The 24,543-nt window shown below is 44.0% G+C and overlaps 1 protein-coding gene across 6 annotated transcripts in view; it reads left to right on the top strand.

Moving 5' to 3' along the window:
- Window positions 1-24,543, top strand: part of CACNA2D4 (calcium voltage-gated channel auxiliary subunit alpha2delta 4) — a 1,002,329-nt gene that overhangs the window by 939,508 nt on the left and 38,278 nt on the right. For all 6 annotated transcript variants that reach the window (XM_085652199.1, XM_085652201.1, XM_085652202.1 and 3 more), the window contains 2 exons: window positions 18,956-19,073; window positions 22,078-22,155. In XM_085652199.1, coding sequence (XP_085508325.1) covers window positions 18,956-19,073; window positions 22,078-22,155 — 196 coding nt within the window. The remainder of the gene's footprint in view (window positions 1-18,955; window positions 19,074-22,077; window positions 22,156-24,543) is intronic.

Below are 24,543 nucleotides of genomic sequence, written 5' to 3' on the forward strand. Positions count from 1 at the left end.
TTTAAGGAACATGCCCTCCAGAATTGTACAGTTTCTAGGATGTTTCTTAGGCAGGCTAACACAAAAAAATTCCTTTAAAATCTGCCACCTAATAAGAGCCCCGGCAAGTATCCTGTCACAAATTAAGCTGTATAAAAGCAGCTGTAACCAGCACTGTAAAAGCGGCTGTAGCTAAGCCCAAAAAAACAAGGAACTGCAGCTGGCTAAGTACACGTACATTAAGAAAGAAGTTGCTTTTGAAATTTAGTTAACCGCAAGTGCTGAATTTCTCATTGTTTGCATTTAAACGTGCCCTCCCCAATAATACAGTTTCTATTTAGTTTTTTAGGCAGGCTAACACCCAAAATTGTATTTAGAAAGCAGCCTCCTAATAAAAACCCTGGCCACAAAATGTACGATAAGGGTACATTTAAAAAGTAAATAACGCGCTCAGATGGACTTGTTTTGTGCTAAATTAATCACACGCAACAAACAAAAGAATAAAAAATTCCGTTAATTATCGGCAGGAGATACGTGCGAACAGAACAACTGTAGCCACATGTTTGCAACTACACACAACCAAAATTAGTAGCGTTAAATATTAGCAAACCAAATTGTAAAAATACGCTACAAATATTTAGAAAATACCTTGCACGTTGCTTTTGTAATGGGGTTAAAATAATGTAATAGATCTACGTATGTTTTGTGAATAAAGGTCTGATGAAGTGTGCGTTGCTGTGAATTTTCCGACACTTTAGAAAGGAAACCAGGCCAGGCTAATTAAGCGTAAACAAGCCGATCGAGAAAGATTGGAATCTATTTGTCTGCAGCATCTGTGGGATGCAAATTAATGACAGCAGGACGCTAAAGTTCTTAAGGCAACAAAGGTCACTACGAAACATCAAGTAACTGTAGCTGCCTAGACCACGTGCATTGTGCGTGAAGATACCTTTAAAATTAATATACACGCAAGTACTAATTGTCTCATGTTTTTATGTACTTCAAATCATAGACAACAACCAACAATGAACCGCAGACAGCTGAACATTGCAAATGCTTGTTTCTCTAGATGCTCTTAGACTTGCTTCTAAGTCAAAAAAACCTCCAATGAGCAAAGGTCCGCTAATTTTGGACCTTCTCACTTGCTTCATTATCCGGCAGTGTACTGCACTACAGGGCTTAGGGAGCAGAAGCTGTGAGGAGGGCCCGTGCAACTCTCGGTTAATCAAACAAAGAAGGAGTCTATTTAGCTGATCGTAAATCGAAACACTGAGAGACCGCAAATTAAATATGGCTCACTTTCATCCTGCGCTGAGGAAAGCAGCTGGACATCGACGCACTCTCCAATTAACATACATTTCCCAATCTTTTATTTTGTAGTCAAGCGCCCGAGTGAGGGCGGGTTCTGTTCACATTGCAGCACTCTCTGGAGTGGCCTCCTGTTCTGTCAATGATTCACTCCCTTCTGTAATGACTGCTAGGCAGACCCTGCTCTAACCCGCAGGACAGATCTTTCAAGAGGACAGACGCGATTAACCTAGCCATGGAGTGTGTTAAAAGTGCACCATATAATCCAATCCAAATTAACTTTATTGTTTGTTTTTTACAGCCTCATAGTTCTCTCGGCAAGAAAAAAATATTCTGGGCATCTTTTATTTAAAAAAGTGCAATAAATATAAAGATCAGCACATTAGTAACCACGCATATATGACATATTTCCATTAGCAGGAAAGCAAAACAGTGATGGATGGAAATGGCTGAATGAGTCAAAACTATGGGTATGGGGTGGCAAATGGCGTGTACATTTCGCGGGCGCTTTGATGTTCGCCGTGGCCGCGCGGCTCACTGAGAACATCAAAGCGCCAGCAAAATGTACACGCAGGCTGCCAAATGGTGAGCGCGCTGTGTGAAACTGATCGCAATCGCGATCTCCGTGCGGCCCGCGAAAGTGAAAGCAAACGAGTGCTTTCAGGCCTCCAAATGGTGCGCGCGCCCGGCGCACATGCACTGTATTTGGAGGCCTGAAATCACTCGTTTGCACTTCCAAAACTCGCTTACTATAAGTCTCGCCAGAGCAGCGCTAAAGCGCTGTCTAAGGCGAGACCTAAAAAGCAAACACAGACATGGTGGTCTGCTGTCCCCAGCCGGCCACCATCCGTGGGATTGTAGCCCATTCCCAATGGGTCGCAAATTTTGACCTGCCTCATGAATATTGATAAGACAGGTCATTTGCAACCCCATTGGAAATCACTAAATGTGTCTGAGCCACATTTGTACAAGTCGCAAAAAATCGCAATTTGCGATCCGCAAAACTGAATGCTCGTACATCTGGCTGCGCATGTTTAACTAAGGGAAGCTTAGAATAAACATCTATAACAATAAATAAATGACCTAAGTCCAATGGTCTAAAAAATCTGCTGCCAACATTGTCCAAACTGCCTCGGGTAATGCAGACATTTTGAGTTCTTCTAGAAATGTTCTTTTTACCATACAAAGTCCTCAAGCCGATTATCTATCCATTGGAAACCATAATTTGTCACGCAAAAACATTTTTGTTGCAGTTATACCTCTATGGCTCTCACAAGCAAGTCTGCAAAATTCGGGGAATTCCTATTTTTATTCCCCGTAACAAAATACCAGATGGCACTATTGCAAGTTATTCATTTACATATTTTAAAGCAATCATGTCCTTCTTGTTGACATCTGAAGGGAAACATACTGTACCATTCACACGCCTCCATCTATTCATTTCATGTATTCTTTTCACTTCCTGTATTGCTTGATAATTTGCTGACACCTCTACTTATTATTTTTCTGGAAATCATTCTGGAATAGCAGTTTTAAGTACAAAGCGTTTGTAGTTGAATACGAGAGGTACCTCCAAAGAACATTAGCCCTCCTAATTTTGTTTTTTTTCAGTCCAAATGGGGAGCATCCCTTGTTTTTCATTTAGAACTCTCACCCACGCATCACTGTGCGGCATGCTTCATCCTCTAGTACCCCCGAACGGGATAAACCAGTGGCAGCTCGCAGAGGTAAGAGAGGTGAGGTGGGGTGGGGTGGGAATGGTGGAATTTGACAGACGGGCTAAGTAATATTAAATAAATAAAACCACTGACTTTAACACGTTAACCGCGGCGCAAATTCCGCGACTTTTAATGAGTGGGCGGGGCCGCGTCGGCCAACGGACGTGCGCAGCACTAGCCAGGTAGTGCTTGCGACAGCCGTTGGCCAACGCACGCAGGGAACAGGTTAAGTTTGCTGTCTGTCGAATTCCACCACCCGCCTCGCCCCACTGCTCTTACCTGTGCGAGGCGCTCCTGGGTTAAAACCTTGTCCTTTAACAGATGGGATGGAAAGCGCTATGATTTGTATATGGTGGGATCCAGTTTTGTTAAAATATTAAAATTGTCTTCAGTTCCCCTAATACCAAATTTATTCACTAAGGGGCGTAGACTGGGTTAAGAACATACAACGATGTTACTGGAGAAAGATGTATCTCCCACATTTAAATGGGTCAACATGTTTCAGCCAGATTTGCAAGTGCCCCTTAAAGCCAACCGACTTTCTTCAGGACCATGTAGGGTCCCTATAGATTAGTCTGTCTTGGAGTTTTACACCCTCACACTCTTGTGCATTCATTTCAGATGTATCATTCACACACATACTAACCAACACTTTGGTTGACTGTGCTCAGGTAATTCCCGGCATCTGTAACATTTGATGGAGTGGTCTATTGCTCCATAGGAGAGAGTGTGGCACCTGTTGTCACACTTACTCCATCAGGTCATCCGGTTCCTCCACCCATGTCGTCCCTGCACCATTGGGCTGATGCAATAGACAATATATAACTGCAGCAACAGTAAGTGTAAGACAAATTAGGTGGAAGTAGGTGGAAGACAAATTGTGTATCATTGGTGGACAAAAAAAATCTAAAGCAGAAGGAGTGGATGACATTGGACAGTCTCAACAAGAATACTAACTAAACATTGATTATTATGAGTACCTACTTTATTAATGACCTATGATAAATGGTCTATTTGATTTTTTTTGCCTTTACAATGTGGATACTCAACTCCTCCAGATGGAGAGAGACTTCCCGTTCATAAGATGACTTGCTTAAATCGTATGTGCAAACCAAGAAGAGGCCTTGCCATCATTAGCCGATGGATCATCATTAATTTTCCATCAATCTTACCAACTTCAAATTGGCTGCAGTGTCAGCAATTGTTTATGTCTATTCTCCTGCAATTTGCAATGATGGTTAATGGTGGTTTACCTCCCTCCCTGACCAAACATCTTGTTTAGGCACTGCCTTTGCCAAACTTGTACAATAAACTAGGAGGTGATGGAAAAAATGCTTGAATTAATCATAGCTACTGGCGATTGCTTGGACTGCATCCCAGTCCATCATTTCTGCCTATTATGCCACTCTGGAGGCCATATTCAGATCAGTCTACATCCTGCTCCTTTAGGAACAGTCCGCCCGAACTACCAAACCAGATCTCCTCTTCTAGATGGAAATACAAGAAACAGCAGACCAGTTTCAGCCACCTTAGGTTTCATCAGGAAGATATAGCTTGGGTCCTGTGTCAATATTAGCTATTCCAGCAGCCAAGCTCCTTATTTTACGTACTGTTGCAACCTGTGCAGAGTTTAGAAGTTGTGAAACCTTTGACCTGACCTAATTGCTAACCAGACCTTCCCATGCCATGGGCAAAATCCATGACCTCCTTTGTAGCAATGGAAACCACTACATTGGACTCTTCGCTCACTATAACTTGGAATATGTTGTATTTGACTCCCATCAACATCACCCTTGGTCCAAAATTTCCCTCACTGTCTTAAACGTGTTCTGAACACTTAGGGGCTCATTTCGATGTTGGGTGGAAACTTTCCACTCAATACCGTCTCTGATTTGGAACCGACCGACTCGCGGTTTTGCCCGACTGATTACGAAGCTACAGAACAGTGTTCGGTCGCAGTCCTATTGTTTCCTATGGGAGCCCGTTTTCCGACCGACAACCAGCCGTAGCACGGGCTCTTATGGGGAAATGGGGTGTGTGCGGAAAACCCTGCACCCTGTCGCAGGCACCCCATTGTGCCTGCCACACAGTTCAGGGTTTTACAGGGGGGGGGGTCCCTAGGTACTACCATGGCCCCAAAGCCTGAGTCCACAAGATAAAGGCCGACTCGGAGAGGCTGTTGGAAATCAACATTGTGATCAGTTGGTCAGAAACGCTGTCCATAGAGGTGCACGATGCGGTTCCGACTGACGGAGACACTCCGAGAGCCAGTCAGAACCGATTCAGAATAAATGCATGGTTTACTTTCCAACTGTGAACATCGTAAACAGTCGGGCGGATTGTAAACCGACCAAGTCGTTCTGAAGGGTTTTAGAGTGTGACTAGAGGGGCCTTCCCCCACCCCTCCCATGGAGAAAGTAGTTTAGGAATCCTGGGTAAGATATGAGAGAATTCCTCTCTCATAGTTTTTAAAGAGTGTACGCACGTATGAGTGACACGTGTCATGCACTTTTGAACCACGCGCGCTAAGCAGTGTGGTACTGGATAGTTTTTATAAGTGACCAGTTAACACCTACATGTCATGTTTGTGTTTTCTCTTTTTTCTTTTTTCCTACAGGCTAAACTTAGAGTCCCATACTAGTGTGGAGTGATAATTGACACCCCACTAAGTGGTTATTCTTTATTATTAGTTTATATAGACGGAGCTCACTGTAATACAGGTCCTGATGAATGCCGCGTACCCTGAGGGGACACAAGGCAGTAACATGTTGACCATACGTATCGCGGTGAGGGGATAATTAATTCCCCAGGTCTCCGTACACTTCTTTTAATAACATACAGTTGCATAGTTTATTCAAATTAGTTTTTTTTACAACTGTAATGGTTTAAAATCACTTTCACCACTCACTTTAGAAGTGCATCCCTGTCGTCAGGTGTATGCCCGCCCTCTATCAAACCAAGTTTTTAGAGGGCGAGGACAGCCAATGATGAAGCATGACACCAAGTGGTGTGTGAGGCCAGTCCTTCACTTTTTGTGAGATGTCCACATTGACTACTCACTTCTAAGCACCTGTAGATCACCTTACTAGGAGCAGCTCCATTTGTGTTTAACTTCCTGTGAGACTGTGCATGTACCATAACACCACAGTCTCCAGGGCGTTTTACCTCAGTCAACCTCTTGATGATTCCTTCTATTGCGCAAACACACAGTGGGGGTTGTGCCTTTTGTAATTGATGCCATTATTTTGGAGTTGCCACATTTCCCCCTGCATTAAAGCACAACCTAATTTTTTTTTATTTCGGAAAATACTTAAAATCTAGCTCTTCCTATGTTCTAAAGCTATCAAGATGCCTGTGGTATTGGATAAGCATCTCCTGCACCAAGATAGACTCCCAAGGTCACTCTTGTGCTATATGTCACTTGAAAGTCGTCAGAACTTGTTATGGGGCAGTTAATGACTAACATGAAGCAAAATGGCATATGTAAAAGTATTTAAATTAATAAATATATAACTTGCAACAAATAAAAAATATTAATTGGAGTGGGGATTTTTATTATTGTTGGAAAAAATATATATAAATTAAATTTTTAGATTTACATTTTTTTATTGTTAAAGACAGTTAATTTGAACAGTTAACCCCTTCGGTGCTCATGACGGAACGGTTCCGTCATGAGCCACGGTTGAGCTGTGCTCATGACGGAACCGTTCCGTCATGACCACGCCCGCGCAAGATTCCGTCAGCACAGCGGCGGAATCTGCGCAGCATGGAAGGGGTTAATGTGCTGTAACTTTTTACTTTATTAGTTCTAGGTTAATATTAATTATTTTTAATTATTTAGCATTTCTGTTTTACGGTAGAATATATTACAATATTTTAAATCAATAAACTTTATTAAATGTTGCCATACATTGCCATTGGGCGATCTCCACCTCGGTGGTGGAGATTTCTACCAATAGCTAGAAAAAGTTACTTATAGTAGTTATACACTTCTAAATTCATTCAAAGTGGGATCCACAGGGTGGGGACATGTAAATCTACACCTTGGTGTAAATTTCCACTACGAAAGGTTGATTAACAAAAAGGTGGGGAGTTACACCTAGGTTTAGGAATAGATCTACACATGAGTGGATCTACACATGTAAATGTACCTTTGGGAATTGGGCTCAGTTACCTTGGCATCCTGTGGTAGTATCACATGGCTAGGTTAGGCCCGGGAAGAAAAGCTGCATTTTACATGTACGTATTTCTAAAGTTACCTTCTTTTTCCACACGCTGATGTTTGACACACATTTGCCTATGTGACAGTGCAAGATTAGTTTCTCCGAATCCACATTGCTTACAAATGCCACTTCATAAGTACACTATCATGACACCTTGAACATTCGGTACAAGGCCTCAACACACATTGTGCAAATGTTGTTGTTTATTATGCATCCATAAGTCAACGGCGCTATCACAGAGACAATACACGATGTCAGCCTTGCTGGAGCCCCGACACGGATGCATGAAAGCTGTTGTTATAAATACACACGCATTTCCGTACTCTAATTAAAGGAGCTCTCTGCTGTCATTGTGAGGTCATGGCATGCATAAGTAGGAGTATACTATACACAGTACTTAAATGCCAGCATATATACACTGTTTTAGCACGATGGTGGAATCTATCATTCTTTTCACTGTCCTTATATTGCTAATCACATTTGTCTGCTTCGGTCTATTAATTATTGCAGCGCATATATTTTTTACAAGAATCATGATGCTTCAATAAATATTGAAAACACACCTTTGCGCATTTCTTGTATATTTCTCTGAGAACATGAATGACTGAGTAAAAGGGTTCTAGATCTGTTACCACGATTCCTTGGGAGTCCGAGTTGTCATGTTCTGAGGTTGCCCAAACAATTTGTTCCATTATAAGGTTTAGGGGTACTTATGGTGACACTGTGATCTAACAGGACTATCATCCAACATATCCTGAGGGGTGCACGGAATCAGCTGGCAGCATCCCAACGTTTATGTTGTCCAACAAACAGTTCCTACTGAAAAGTGGAAACCGTACGATAGTAATTATTAGTAAAAAGATGCTGCTATAAGCTATATATGGATTGTTTTAGGCTAAACCTATCTAAGCTAAAGTGCACTCACAGCGCCATCTAGTGGGCTCTTTAAATAGTTGTAAACTAGAACAATCCATATGTTTTATTCTGAAAAGGTAGGCTCTTCTCAACAGAAATTACTAGATTACATACTGGTAATCTTCAATACTCCCATTCTCCCTTCCTCATCCCAGTATTTACACAAAGTATTGAGTAAGGAATGGGATGAGGAAGTAATGCCATATGAGACGTGTGGTCAGAGAGTAAGCTGCATTTTTGATCTCTTCTTTTGAGACAACACTTGCATCTAAGACACTTGACTGTCAACAGGTCTTTTTTGGCTTCTGTGAATGGCTTGACCAATCAGCTACAACCAGTTTTGAATGTTCTGCTGTACTCCATCAACTCTCTATACACCAATGTGTTCGCAAGTTGCACCAGCAATTTCATATCGCTGGACCCTCCCAACATATTTGACAAGTTTAAAACCAAAAAGGCAAACAGGCGTCCGCATTCCCTTGCAAAAATAATTAACGACACATGCTTATGGACACTCACTGAATGTGCAATTGCAGAAGCATATGCATTAGCTAAAAACATTCACAACACAGGTATAATAATAGAAATGTAGGTACAAAACAATACCATAATGACTCACTGAAGCATAGGATCTTATAGACAGACAGAAACTCACAAAAACAAACTGCTGTAGTCTGTTTTCATCATGATTGCATAGAGAACAACACCAACTACTTGTCACCCCTTACCACTATGTCATTCTCCACATCTAACTCTTCTCGCACCTTAAAAAAACACATTAACTCTCCTGGAATTTTCCTCTCATCTGGCCAGCCATTCTTAATGGACGTAGTCACTTGACGCTATTCTGAGTCTTTCTCCCTCTCCTCTTTTAATCTGGTTCCTTGTACTACTGGATGCTTCAAATCCAATATGTTGATTTCTTGTAACCTGAATGCTACTTCACACTCATCACCAACAGTATATATAGAATCTCCTTCCGGAAAAGGTAGTCTGGACATGCAATCTGCATGCACATTATGTTTCCCTGGGACGTACTCCATGCAGTATTGAAAATTTTCCAACCTAGAAGCTGGCCTAGCTAATCTTTCTGCAATGGCCTGGCCACCCCCAGGTGCAATCTTGTGCACTAAGGGTTTATAATCTCTTTTTATGGTGGTTTTAGCACCCCATGAGAACATCCTGAAAATTCTCTGCACCCCACTCACAAGCTAAAAGCTCCCTTTCAATCACTGCATAATGTTTCTCTGCCTCACGCAATGTTCTTGATGCATATGCTACATTCCATTCCAGCCGATTATCTCTCAGCATCAAAAAAACACCCAAACCATAATTGCCGGCATCAACCATAACCACACACTCTTTGCCTATGACAGAGTTATGTTCCAGGGGCCCCTTGCTGAGAACTGCCAACACAGCCTGAACCTTAATGGCGTGTGTCCATGTACCTACAATAAATCCCTATAAATATTCCCCTTGGATCAGAGTGCCTCTTAGAATATACCACGGTAAACAAGATTTAATGCAAACACACTCATTCATCCACAGCGCCCTGCACACTCGCGCGCCAAGCACTCGCTTACATTTTGAGGCTTTGGGCCAGTGCAGATGTCACTAAAGCTTTAAGACGGTTATGGGATATGACGTCCTCTGTTGCTTAAATATGCAGGATTCAGACTGGATGAAGGTGTGCTGGACCTCACCCCCTCGAACTCTGTTTAATTGATAGAGTGTCTGACAAATCTCACAAATACAATTGCACTGACTAGGAGTCAATCCTTTAGATTCGAATCATGTTGAGAAAGGAATATGGCCTTAAAAGATACTTGTAAATCTGACTTGAGAGAAGGCCTGTCCTATTTTGTCATGAGCACCCCGCAGAAAAGCCTATGATATAAAGTTAAGGGAGCAGAGAGGGAAATTGTATTCAATTTACTCTGTGACTATAAATGAATGAAGTATATTTATAAGAGTTTGAGACAAGACACCCAAAGGCCTCATGGTGCAAGGAAATTGAGATTCAAGACTGAGTTCCACACACGCTTTTCCAGAGGAGGGCATATTTTCCAATTCATTTGATGAAAGAGATGTAGAACTAGTGTAACTCTGAAGCAACTTTTGGAAAACGCTGGGCCCTTCCTGTGGTAGGGTTTATACCAGAGGCATACAACTTGTAATTGTATGCAGCCAATGAAGAATATGAAGGGCTTAAGGTATGTGATCACATCTGCAGGTTAGAAATCACATGGTTCTGTATTAGCTGTAGACTTTGGAAAGATCTAGCCTGGAGCCCTAAACACTCCTCCATTTGCATAGCCAACATGTAAGTTAACAGCTGAATTCCTCATTAGGGCTCTAAGGGCGTTAGAAATGACTGGCAAGATTGACCATAGCAATGTAGGGCCCTATGTATGAAAACATCACTCAGAGCAGTAAAGCACCTTGCTGCTCTGCACAGAGAAGGACAGGAATGCACCATATTTAAGCAATGTGGCACATTCCTGTCTTTTCCTCTGCGTTGGTATCCTTGTGCACCATGGTGCTGCAAGGTGCCTGTGTTGTATGCAGGATTGTTTGTGTGTAGGAAGGGGCACCTTCCTGCATAAAAACAATCCTGAGAGGCATACACATGGAAAGAGGAAGTAACGAGGAGAAATAAGATACTTCTCCTCAGTACACTTCTCCCAGCAGGCGTATATTTTTAGTGCATTCCCAGATCTACCAGTTCTGGGAAATCCGGGAATGCATCACAAACCATGGGAGTTGCGTGGGAACACCCATGCAATGCCCACGCTGCGTTGCCTTACTCCAGATTATAGAGCCACTCAGGCCTACTCAAAGTGGCCTTGCATGGCTTCAGAAATCTTACTTAATGTTTACGTTGCGCAAGTACCACATTGCGTGGTGCGAATGCGATGCAAACAATCTCGTTAATAGGCCCCTTAATATGGAAAAAAACAAGAAGCGAAGACCGAGTTAGTTTAGGGAACAATATTTAGATCTTAATCTAATAAAGCCAATGTCAGAGATTAGCATCCCATAAAGGGAAGGAGCAGGGATTATTTCTGCCAACTAAGAGGATCTCACTCTTAGATCCTTTTAATCTAAAGCACTTCCCATTCAGCCATTGAATAATTGAAAAATAACAGCCTGTCACATCTCTTTGAATCACCTGGACGGGTTGGTCTAGTGGTATTAGCTGAGTGTTATCCGCATAAGAGAAAATCCTGTCACCAAATTTGCTAATGAACCTAGCTAAAGGACAAAATAAAATGTTGAACAGATTTGGAGAGGGAGTCAAACCAGTTGGAAATCCACATCAAAAATTTGCTATTTGAGATCGACATGAGGTAAACATCAGAAAGAATTTTCTATTCTGCAGAAAGGATCTGAACTAATCCATAAATCAAGCAAAATGAGGCACATAGGCCTATTTCCATTCTTTGGTTGTGACAATTTTGATGCTATAACAAGACAGATGGCATGATTCTTGGCAAAGAATTGACCAATAAGGGAGGCATAATTGATGATATATAGTAAGGATCTCACCAAAAAAACTGTTACAGCACTTTCAACTTAATCAAGGAAATCACTGTAACGGCAGTTTACTGATTTGCACCATGATTGCTCAAACAATAATTGTTACTGAAGATTATAGGTCATTATTTTAATATTTCTTACACATTATTTTAATCTCTAATTAATGTGTATTTATTAATTGCATGTTTGTTATATTTGTGCGAAAGGATAAATTGACAAAAACTCTTAAATAACATTTGTCTGTGAGTGTCTGAGTTGATTCGATTTGCGATTGGTCAAATGTCTGCCAATTTCATTTTTGCTTTGTTTGACTATGTGACAGGTGTGTAAAGAGGAACACTTGGTACCTGTCTCTGAGAAGTCAAGATACATCTCAACATCCTAATGCTGCCTCTGGGTACCACCAATACAGCCAGCATCCTCAATTGAGTACATTTTCACAACCACTTGGAACTCTTCCACCTTTCCCTGTTTTTCTCATCTGTGTTTACATGAGATCCTTGTGGAAAAAGTGTCACAGTTTAGGAATTACTGGGGTAGTTTTGTTAATTCTTGAATCATTGTTGGCAGAAGCGCCGAAACATGAACCTGACTCGACGAAATCCATGTGCTATACAACCCACGACCTGAGGACTGACAGCCCGGAATCCAAGAGTTTCTCTGTCCAGTCACACTGCCAGTAGTGACAGTGGAGCATAGAGAAACCCTGAACAGCCTACTCACGGAGCAAGAAATACGTTAGCGTGCTAGTTGTTCTGGGCTCGATAGTTTAAATGGGCACGCTGACGCGACCGCACAGCGGACGCACGCAGTGGGTGTGCTGCTGGCATGCTGCTGGTGTGCCAAATGGAAGCCCGTCTGTGCCAGTCCGCGGCCGGAATGCGCTGTGCGCCAGAACTCCTGCTCAAAATCCCATTTGGTATTACTCACGAGAGGCATTATTAGACATCGGACTCAGAAGTAAGAAAAGGAAATGTAAACCCATCAACTTTCAGGGGGACACCATGGTAAGGGGTTGCGCCACTTGTAATTTTGCTACTACATATGTGAACAAAGGGACTACGTCCTTACATGTGCACTACTGAACATCAGGTCACTTCCCAAACATACATTTGAATTTGCGGATTTTATCAACCAGTTCAATCCTCACATAATTTTTCTTACGGAGACCTGGTCCAACAGTTCCTCTGAGCCAGATCTTAAAACGGCCATACCTAAAGGGTACGAACTGTTCAGAGTAGACAGAGAAGGGCAAAGGGGCGGGGGAGAGGGGTGCTATTGCCCACCATACTAACATCAAGGCCTCATTTGCAGACATTCCTTAATTGGAGGAAGAAGCTATTATGTTTGCACTCGAAGTTAACAACAAGATATTTTTAAATGGAATCTTAATTTACCGGCCACCTGGCCCCAGGAACAGCTTCATTTCTTCCATACGGACCGTTTTGGAACCTTACATGGAGTATGCCAACTTTACTTTGTTGGGTGATTTTAAGTTCCATCTAGAATTTATCGAATGCCGTGATTCCATCAATTTAATTGACGGGCTAAAAAGCTTTGACTTAAATCAAGTCGTTACTGGGCCAACTCACATAGGAAACCATACTCTTGCGGGTATTTTCACCAAATATGCACGGATCACATTTAACAGAGCTTTACCTATGGCCTGGACAGATCACAGTACAGTATTCTTTGAGCTAACATTTCCAGAAGAACCCCTCAAAGCCTCTAACATCAATAGTACGGTTACAACACGCCCATGGCGGAAACTAAAATACTCTGGATCTAGATTCAGCGTTACGCTCTCACACTCCTTGCCTAAGTACTGATCCCGACTCTGCAGCCCTCAATTTTGAGGCTTGGATTGACTCTGCAGCTACTAAGCTTGCCCCTGGAAAGAATATACGAAACCGCAGGAAGCAACCATCATCTCTGTGGTACACACCCTAGGGGAAGGATCTTAAGAAAAAGTGTAGGGCCCAGGAACGAATATGGAGGAAAAATTACTCTGCAATGGAAAAAAAACATTATAGGAAAGCCATTGGAAAGTATAAAGAGGCAATAATCTCAGCAAAGTCACACTTTTTTACTGAGAAAATGAGTTCTGCAAAAAATTCAGCCAGAGAGCTTTTTAAAACAGTCACGGCTTTATCGAAATTCGGTGAAAGCAAACAATTCACCCCAACACAGATTTCTGTGATAAACTAGCAGATTTTTTTTCACAATAAATTAAAAGACGTATACTACAAGTTCGCCAGTCATCAAGCTGGGGACAGCCCAGACGAGCTGGGTTGTCTAGATCAGGGCAAGGCTACTATGCAGGCTCGCCTAAAAAAGTTTAATTACTTGATGCCCGAACGAGTGGAGAGGCTTATACTGTCAACTAAATCCGGATACCCACTGGACCCCTGTCCAGCTATGGTCCTTCATATGGTCCCTAATACCATTGCAGGCCACCTTGCACCCTTCCTAAATTATATTCTGGACGCAGGATCCTTTCCAAATAGCTGGAAAAAATCTCTAGTATGGCCCATCCTGAAAAAACCCTCGCACGACCCTACGGAGATTAAAAATTATCGGCCAATCTCCTGTCTGCTGTTTCCATCCAAAATTCTTGAAAAAGCCTTCAACGAAGACCTGCTACTTCTCCTAGAGTCAAACGACAAAATGGACCCTGCACTACATGGTTTTCGACCCTTACATAGTACAGAGTCTGCACTTTTTGCAGCCACAAGGAGATCCGCATCCAGCTAGATGCAGATGGGAAGGCAATACTAATTCTGCTAGACCTCTCACCCACGTTTGATATGGTAAACCATCAAGTACTCATCCGGCGCTTATCTGAAATGGGGGTCATAGGTGAAGCCTCCAACATACTAAGATCATTCCTAGCTAACAGAGAGCAAACCGTAGTGAAGGGAGAACACAAATCACATCACTATGCCCTGCCATGCGGGGTGCCCCAGGGATCCTGGCTATCTCCAACTTTCTTCAATGTCTACGTAACCCCATTGGCTAAACTTGTCCTCTCTCATGGCTTTACTGCTATCTGTTATGCGGACAAAAAGCAAATAGTAGTGTCTCTATCATCAAAGCCGGATGACGTGGCAATAAAATTTAACAACTGTATGGTCCACATAATCAGATGGATGCGTGACAACTGTCTATAGTTGAATACCGACAAAACTGAGGTGGTACTATTTGGTAAAAATTCTTCCTTCTGGAATATCCCCAGTCCATCCCAAATAAAGAAGGTAAAAAGTCACGGTGTCACTCTAGATGACCTGCTGTCCTTATCGGACCAGGTCAATCTTATTACATCATCCTGCTTCTACACGCTGAAGATCCTAAGAAATGTTTTACCTTTCATACCCATGGACCTAAGGACAACAGTGATCATTGCCTTGGTGTTATCCAAGATCAATTACTGTAACACCCTGTATCTGTGTGCAAACAAGATGACTCTACACAAACTTCAATCACTTCAAAATGCGTCAGCACGACTACTGCTTAAAATCCCCCAATTCAGTCCGGTGTCCCAGAGTTTTTGAGATCTGCACTGCCGGTCCAGGCCAGGTTCCAATTCAAGTCCTTGTGCATTGTTCAGGATCTGCCTACTTCAGCAATTGCATTAGATGGCATATCCCTCAACTCAATCTTAGGTTGTCGACTGCCTATCTGATGGTCATTCCTAGGGTGAAGACCGTAAAATGGGGTGGAAGAAGCTTTTTTCATTTGGCCTCTAAACTTTGAAATACTCTGCCTTTTACACTGAGAAGCCAAACCAATAGATAGCTGTTTAGAAAATCGCTAAAAACATGGCTGTTTGCATCCAAATCCTAGCCTCCGCCTGCTACTTCTGCTCAAGATTCAACGACAGCTCTAGTGCTAAGACGCCTCGGCATACATGCGCTCAACAAAACCTTCATTTCATTACTAGAGCATATCCAGACACGAGTGTATCCAGACCAAAATGGGATCATACCGACTAGATCCATGGCTCTTAGTATCCGTAGGCTGCATAAAGTAATGCTGGAAACCTCATGATGGCGATCTCCTCGCTCTGGCCCCAAATCATCTTTTGGTGCTGTCTTTGCCTCACAGTGCAGAGCTGAGCGCCCCTCTCCAAAATGGTGATGCTCTCGCGACTCATGTACTATTTCACCAATCTACTGGTAAGCGTTTCTCGCGGCACATTTAAGTCACTAAATGCATTATTGGGCAGCTTGATATGGAATAAGGGGAGACACAGGATAGCCTTGGCCAAGCTGCAGCTCCCAATAGAGCATGGGTGCCCCAGTGTACGGTGCTACTACCTGGCGGTGCAGCTTCAGTGGCCCACCCACGGGCTAGCAGAAAAGGCCTCGAAAAATCTACTTGCCAACTTGGTATGCGTTTAGATTTTACCAGGTTGAGCTATATTTAGGACCTACTGTTCTGGTGAGTTGACAAAGAACAGATGTTCTGTTCAGTCATAAAGTGAAGGAGCAATAAAGATGCCTTTAAATCTTGTTTTTATCTCGTCACATTTAATCTTTGTTTAGAGACAACAGTCAGAGAGCAGGTTACAGTTACTTTTCCTTCTCTGACTGCAGAGCTCCAAGATTTTGTAAAGTGAACTGTCTGACCTGCTGTAGGAAGTGTGAAATAAAAGACTATTGGTTTTCAGGTTTTTTGGGGGAGAGGATGTAGCCTTACGGCTAGAGCGGTTGACTTTGAAGCTGGGGAACTGAGTCCGAGTCTCAGCAATGACACTCAACATCCTGTGATTCTGGGCAAATCACTTAATCTCCCCATGCCTAACAAAAATGAATGTGTCCATCTGTAACGTAACTGGGGCTTATGTAAAGCGCTCTGATACCCGATTTCTCGGGTCTAGTTTGCGCTATATAAAACAAACAAAAAACAGACACACATTTAAATAGCTAATAAGTCAACTGTACAAACATTACAAAATATATTTCATTAGTTGTGAAAACCCATTTTTAGTACTTCTGTGTGATGAAAGAAATATTTCAATATGATGAAAAACAAAAGAGAACACTTTACTTGGTGATGTGAAATGATAAATATCTGTTCTGAAACCCAATTTTCACAGATTATTGTTAATACACTATATAGTTTTATCAGTAAAGCTGCAAGGTAATGGGAGAAGTAAGTTTTTAGGCCATTTCTTGGAAATTACTGTCTGTAAAGGAGAGTGCGCTACCACATCATGCTTAAAATATTTATTAACATTGAGTGTATAAACATGACCTAAGAAACACTCCTGCCCCTGCCCTGATGGCAATGCTATCAGTAAACCGAGAGGAAAGTCAGAGATCATGTGTTCTCTAATTGCTGGCTTTATTCGTATTATGCACAGAGCAAACATTTACCTATTTGTTCAAACAAAAAAGTTTTGTTTTGTACAGCAGAAATGCTGAACTCACATATTTGAAGGTGCACTCATATGTGGGAGTGAAGAAAAAGGCAACTCAGTAAAATGTAATATTTGCCAATAGTCGCACAATGTGAGACCAGTTTACAGGTCAAGTACATTTCAATTAAGTCGAGTAGATTATTTAAGTTACTCGACTTGCAGGTCTAGTAACATTTTTATGATTTGGCAGAGATAGTATTGGAGCCTGAGGAAAGGATGCTACTTTTCATTCGAGAGCAATTTCTCCCCAACGTGGTTCTACCTGTACCCGCTAGTGGCCTCCTACGAGTGGCACATGAGAGCCACAGGAGGGCATTGCAGGTCATTCTGGACTTGTCACAATACTCCTGGGAGATCCATTTATGCTCTATATGGGCCTTCCTTGCTCAAATAGGTCAGGAGGCGGTGGAACTATGGGAAACAGAAGGGGTGGGAACCCTAGGACTCCTGTTTCATGATGGGGCCCTCATCCCCTTAGACCAACTGGTAAAGCACACGGAACTCTTGGCGGGACAGTTCCTGGTTTACAGGTAGCTGCTGGGAGTACTGGAGCGACTCTGGGGCATAGTAGACACAGAGCTCAACCTGCACCCCATACCACACGCACTGCACCCAATGGGTACTGACTGCTGGTTGATCACCTGGCTTAACAGGGCCCTTGCTCACAGAACCTAGGACCCACTAGCACCATTTCGACTGGCTTGGGAGAATGACATCAGCCGAGAGCTGACCTTCATTTTTTTCAAGATGGGGCATTCCTGTGTCCTATAATCATAGCCCCAGTATTTTTCAGGTTTCAGCCAGCCAGTCATAGAGCTTCTGGTTTATGGACCCAGGTGTGAATGTGGGTGCTCATAATGCACAACACAAGAAAAAGCTCCTTTGTCCAAACAGATGTGAGTATTTTTTCAATTGTGGTTCGTGTATGTTCCACAGACCCAGGTTTGTGCACTATCTGCAGGCTAGCGGGATAATGGAAGATATAGCTCTACCTTGATTGACACCTTGGCTCAATTTGAGGTCTACAAAAAACACTTTTCTAATGTTTTATCAGAAATTACTGCACGGATTTACACCAAACTAAGCAAAGGCGCTTTCATGTGTAATGTTCTACTTTCATGCCAAGTTTGGTTTAATTGAGTTGAGCTGTTTTTTTCTGTATTGGAGGGCAATGGATCCTATGGGAATGTAAATGGAAACAGACATGTTTTGAAGCCCCCTTTTTTTTAACCTTTCCCCCCCAGTTCTTAGTTTCATCCAGTGGTTTTCGGTGCTCGGCATCTGCGTTTGTGACAGTATGCCACACGGTGGCGCTGTCTGTCTAATTTAGAGATGAGCACAGCAGTAGTTGTTTATTAACTCCGTATACACTAAATATGACTATTACCTGCTGCCCAAGTCATTCTTATAGCTTTGGGGGCCTTGAATAGCCTGAATTGTTACACTTGTAGGAGTGTGATGGTTAGTAGTTGTGTTGGTACTATCATTGGCAGTGATGGCAGGGGCAATGTGTGGGGCACGCTGCAGTGGCCTCCTGACAAGGGCCCTGCCACTTTTTACAAATTAAGCACTGCCCGACCACCTTTCATTTACAGTTCTGCACAAAACTTGCCATGCCAAACCCAAATCGGATGAACATTTGTTTTGGAAAGTTTAATACAGATTTGATGCACTACAGCAAATATATTATTTCCATGCTATTCCTTTCTGGTACTTACCTTGACGATGTAATGGGTCATTGTAAAATTCTTGATAAATGCTAGTACATCCATGCTCCAGTCTCTTGGCACAGATTTCTTCTGCAGAGTAATGATAAGGCTCCTGGTAACTTTTGTTTTCTGTTTCCGTAGGATGTTTGTGGTTCAGCACATCACCAACAGCAATCTCCTCCTACTGGTCGTGGAGTCCGACTGTGATTGCAGCGTCTTCCCGCCGGTTTCACTGGATGCCAAAGAAGTGAAATATATCCTTTGGGCCTTGGTGTTCCTATGGAGGTGTCGCCTAGCACCACAATGCACCCTGTGTCAGTTTCTTGATTGACTCTCACCTCTTTGTTTCAAGATCTGGGGACCAAGGTTCAGGGCCATCTTAACAGCATTATAGGCCCCCGGGCAAGGCAGTGCACTGGACCCTGCCTACACAACCACTCACAGGAATAAAAATGTTTAACAGAAAATTAGTGTTAGATTCTGGTCTGCATGGGGCCCCTATGCTTGTGGGGCTTCCCGGCAACTGTCCAGCGTGCCCATGCGTTAAGATGACACTGCCAACATTTAAAATGGAAGGTAGATGCCAAGAGGTGAGTTGGAGTGCCCATCAGATATATGCTGAAGGTGTGTCTGCACTGCCCTGTATACATGATGGGTGAGATAAGGTACCTATGCAACCCCCACCCTCATGCTAGGGGGACAGTGAGATACTAATATGGTAAGGGCAGCCCTGGCCAATCAGAATATTGGATACTCGGGTCCAAGGGAGAGTTTTCAGCCTGCCACTTGGCCAGTCATTTTATGAGCTAAGGAAGCAAAACCGAGTCAACGCCAGATGATAGTCTTAAAGAGCCTAGTTGTGGGTCTCTTGCCCTTGTCACTTCACTTGTAGGGCACTAGTGATATAGAGCAGAGGGGTCTTGGAGGTCAGACATAACACTGCCTGGCACCTCTGGGGACAGATATAGAGGCAAAATAGAGGGAGATAGCAAACAGCAACAGAAGTGCCCATTTTTCTTTGTCAAGAGATCAGTCTTGTACAGAGCTCCTCTTCAAGGAAAGGTTGCCTTTTCTGCCAGCCCTGAGTTGTGCTGCATCTCACATTAGAGCCCCATGCCACTCTGCCTGGGAATTACCACCGCTAAGGCAGGAGCACTTTCGTCAAAAACGTGAACGCCTTTGTGGGTCACCTCGTTATGGAGGCTCAGTCTGCAGTGCTTTTGTTGAATAGAAACAAACCTCCAAAGTAAGAGATGTTGTTTCTGTGAAACTACTTAGCAATGGACCTGAACCTCTGAGAATTTTCTGGCACAGAGAGGGGATCTCTGCTGATTTTTCATGCCCCGTGCCTCACATGATGCAACAGGCAGGAATAGTCAGGGCCAGATCTATGAAGGTGTTGCGTTGTCCTTGCGTCGCGCAAGGCAGCGCACTTCCTTCATTCAGATTTACAGAGCCATGCAAGGGGCGATTTGAGCCGCCTTGCCTGGCTTGGTAAAGAAATGTAACACAACGCGGCTACTTGTGCTGTGTCTCATTACAGTTCAAACTGGGCGGCATTCCATGTCTGGCGCACGGGTGTTCCTATGCATTCATCCATGGATTTGTTGCAATTCCAGAGCTACAAAAGTGCGTAACCCTGGGATTGCATCTACTTGGTACACCTCCCAGATGATGGCATAGCAAGGAGAATGCTCCGTATCTTTGTAAATATGGAGAATTTCTGCTCTCCCTTTCACGCAACGCAGCACAGCCCGTTCCCTTCGTTGTGGGAAAAAATATGAAATGTTCCCCTTAATATAAAGCCAGCAGCCATGTGATGATATTTTCCCATGACAGAACTAGCTGATGCTCTGCCAATGGAAACTCAGCAGTTCTTCTACATGGAAGTAAGGCGGAGAAACAACAAGTGTGGCGGAATTGACCATTTGCTGATTTACAGTGGTGACCCGTTCCACCACACTCTTCATGAGGATTAAAGCCGGCCTGCTCTGCTGATAGGTACTAGATCAATTGTCGTGCATACATCAATCGCAGGAAGTGTCTGAGAGCCCCAAAATGTACAGTGGTTTTGTAGCTTTAGCCTTACGCAGACCATGAGTCGGGGGTACACGCGGGTGGACGGTGTCCACCCACTATTATCACAGGTTGGACGCTGTCCAGCCTGCCAAGAAGTTGGACCCCTCTGAAAAATATGCTCAATTCGTCCCGGTGTAATTTGCAAACACCAGGACACATTCTGCAGCGCCTGCACGTTGTCTGCTTTCAATCCGCAACAACATGCAGGCGGGACGGGGGTGGGGGGATACTTTCTTATTTCAGTCTCCTGCTGGGCCCATAACAAAGGCCGAATCTGAGGGGTCAACAGGCCTCCTCTTGTTGAAGTCTCCTGGCAGGCAGCAGTCAGGAGCCTCACACCTAGATGCAAAAGCAACAAAGACTCACACTTTTTTTGCACTTAACACATACTTAAGAGAGGCAGCTTTTCACTTTGTTCAGTCCCTGTTTACAAGATATGCATTCACTGTAAGAATGTCAGATGTGTGGTCTTTCCCTGTATTTACACAAAATAAATGTAATTTATATAGTGCTTACTACCCCTGAGGAGGCGTTGAGATAATTTAAGTACCACTATTTTTTCTTTTAAAGCACTATGGGTAGAGGACGTTTACGCTGACAAAAGACAACATTGTTTTATGTGTAGCTCATAAAAGTGTGAATCTTCTGCCTAAATCAGGAGGGTTTCCCAATATACTCGAAATATGCTCCAATGTACTCACGATAGACATGTTAAACATATGTGAGGGCTTAAGATCGGATGTCACTTCTAATTATACCACTTCCTCTGTGATGTCACATGCTGTGATGTCAATCGCCGTGATGTCACGCACCGCGGTGTCACACGCCGTGATGTCACGCACCGTGATGCCACTTGCATTCTGATTAACTAGGTTAGTCCCGCCACTTCTTTTTTTGGGACTTGTGCCCTGGCCTTACGCATCTTAAGATCACAGTTCATCTTTTTCTGCAGCATTGTAAGCATGAGGGATATGCCAGAGGTCTCCAAGACACCACACATTATGTCCCCACCACCCTCTACCCTAGGTTCATGCCCTGTGTCCCCTCCACCAGAGTCTGACAACTGTTTAACCCTCCTGCTGCCCCAGCAGATAGTAACCCTTGAGGCTTTCAGCCAAGAAGCCATGTTTGCCTCACTACTCCTTGGTGAGTTGGACTGGACCCTTAACTCCAGGGCACATAACGCTTCGGTGAAATGCGACCGGATGCGCTCCCAGAAGGTGCGGCGGCGGCCACAGTCCTGCCATGCGTTCCACGCTGAGGTAAGAGTGACAGTGGTGTGTCTATCACTGCGCATGCTCAGGGCGATCGCCTAATCATGTAAATGTTATAGGGCATGTTAGTAGTTGCATAAGAGCACTGGTGTCAGTCGAATACGTTATCCAGTTCCCAGAGAATGGATCCTAGGGGGAAGATTTACAAGCCCGTTGCGCCACTTTTGCGTCACTTTTCCCATGTTAAAAATGAGGCAAAAGTGACGCAAGGGGCTTGTAAATAAGCCCCTAGATGTGCAAAGGTGTGTTAATTGTGTGAACACAATAATACTGGGTGTATATCTCTGCAGAAGTGCTCGTACGTGAGTATTATACAGTGTGCAGTCTAGCGAATCCGCCATGACAGGTGAGTGGTGTTCACTACACGCAGGCACTCGTTATGAGTAGGCCGGAGGGAGCGGTGCACCCCAGAGAGTAAGGCTGCACCGGCCACTGACGGGCCTGGTGTTCCTGCACGCGGCATTACTAGGCTTGGAAAAACCACTGGGTTACCCAGTAAAACCACGTGCTGGCATTTGGGGAACATGTCAGTGGTAAAAGCCCACGTACTGGAAGCTGCATGCTGGGACGGAACCAGCATTTCCCCGTCCGTGGCCTTCATCCGATCATGTCCAGATTCAGGGTTGGAGATGTCGGCAACTCGTAGGGAAGCCTGTAGTGTGATGTGGGTCTGTATGTACATGTGCATTGGTACATGTGTGCCGGGCTTTCTATGTATTTATGCGCATATGCAGAGGTGCATGTGTGTGTACATGTCAGTGTGTGGACTTTCTGTGTATGTGTGTGCATACACAGAGGTACATGTGTGTGCGTGTAGACATGCTTGTGCAGCCTTTCTGTGTATATGTGTGCTTACGCAGAGGTACACGTGTGCGTACATGTGTGTTCACATACGCAGAGAGACGTGTGTGCTTATGAAGGATGCTGAAGTGTTGTTTGTAGCTGATCCATACAACTAAGCCAGTTAATGGAGGCCACTGACTGCTGGAAGGCTTCCATGCCACCTCCACGTCACATCCGGGAGGTTATATATGTCTTTCTTTCACCAATGCTCAGTAAAATAAGAGCATTGACGTGAGGAACGATGACCCCTGTTACCCCCAACGCTAGGGAACGACAAGACTCATCGCAAGTCAAGTCCTCAAAACAAGCTCTTAGCTAACTCCTGTTTTTGTGCTTGTTCTCGATTGTTGTATTCTTTTTGTTATTGTTGGTAATATTATGAAATGCTTGAAAACAAATTAGCCGTTGGGTTTGCAGCTGTTAGATTGTGCTTTTTCAGGCTGACAGATGAGTAGGTTCCTCAATATGCAGAGGAAGGTCACTTCCACCCTCTCATGGTGATGGGGACCCGCAGATTGTTGCACTCCCGATCCCTGCTGGTCCCTCCTCGGGCGCTGCATGTCTCCTTGGACTAGACGGACTTTCTTCATCGAGAGATCTCAAGAACTCCAGTATCCCCACGAGGGACAGCGCTCAGAAGCTCACAGCTTGTGACCAGGCACTGATTCCCTCTGGTCCTACCCTATAGGGAAGTGGCGTCCACATGTGGTGCTTTCCTGATGTGGGCAGCGATCATCACACGCACTCCCTCCACCCCAGGACCTTAGGAGAGAAGTGAGAAGGAGCCCAGCATCTTCTAAACCAGGGGAAGAAGGAAGCAGGGAAGGTCTAATCGCTTCAGCCCCAGACCTCATGGGTGTCCAGACCAGTGAACTTACAAAGACTCTGGGGTGTCTGCGCACTTCACCAGAAATGGCGGTCCGTCCCAGGGCAAAATGTCTGGGGGGGGGGGACAGGGACAACCTTGCGCATGTGTGTGTGCGTGTGTGTGTATGTGTGTGCATTCATGCGTGTTTGCATGCATGCATGCATGTGTGTGTGTTTTGAGGATGCTCGCTGCACGAGTGGTGAAGCACCTAGGCAAATACTGTATTTTCCCAAATCTCCTCACTTTACTTCTTCAAATCTTACTGCTGCCTTCAGGGCCGGGTCTTCAAGTTGGCAGGTAGGGTAGGGCTGAGGAGGGGCAGACAACAATCAACAAAGGACCTCTCTCTATCTTTGTTCTCAGAAGTGCAAACTGCAGGCAGCTGTGGCTGAGATTATAAACAATTCCTGGAGAGCTGCAGTGCAACAAAAGTGTAGGGGGCGGGCGGCTTCTTTGACTATCAGATTGGTCACAGGCAATGTTCCCTCTAATTTCTTTCCTCTGTGTGCGGCAGTGGAGGGTCTCTGTGCGCTGCAACCATGGCTATGTGCGCCAGGAACCACACCGCGCGTGTGCGCGGTGCCAAATGTCACTCAGAACGTTTACTTCAATAAGTGAAAAGATGGTGCATTTTCACACATACAGTGCCACAATATGTGTCTTGA

Source organism: Triturus cristatus, chromosome 4_1 (assembly GCF_964204655.1).
Source record: "Triturus cristatus chromosome 4_1, aTriCri1.1, whole genome shotgun sequence".
NCBI lineage: Eukaryota > Metazoa > Chordata > Amphibia > Caudata > Salamandridae > Triturus > Triturus cristatus.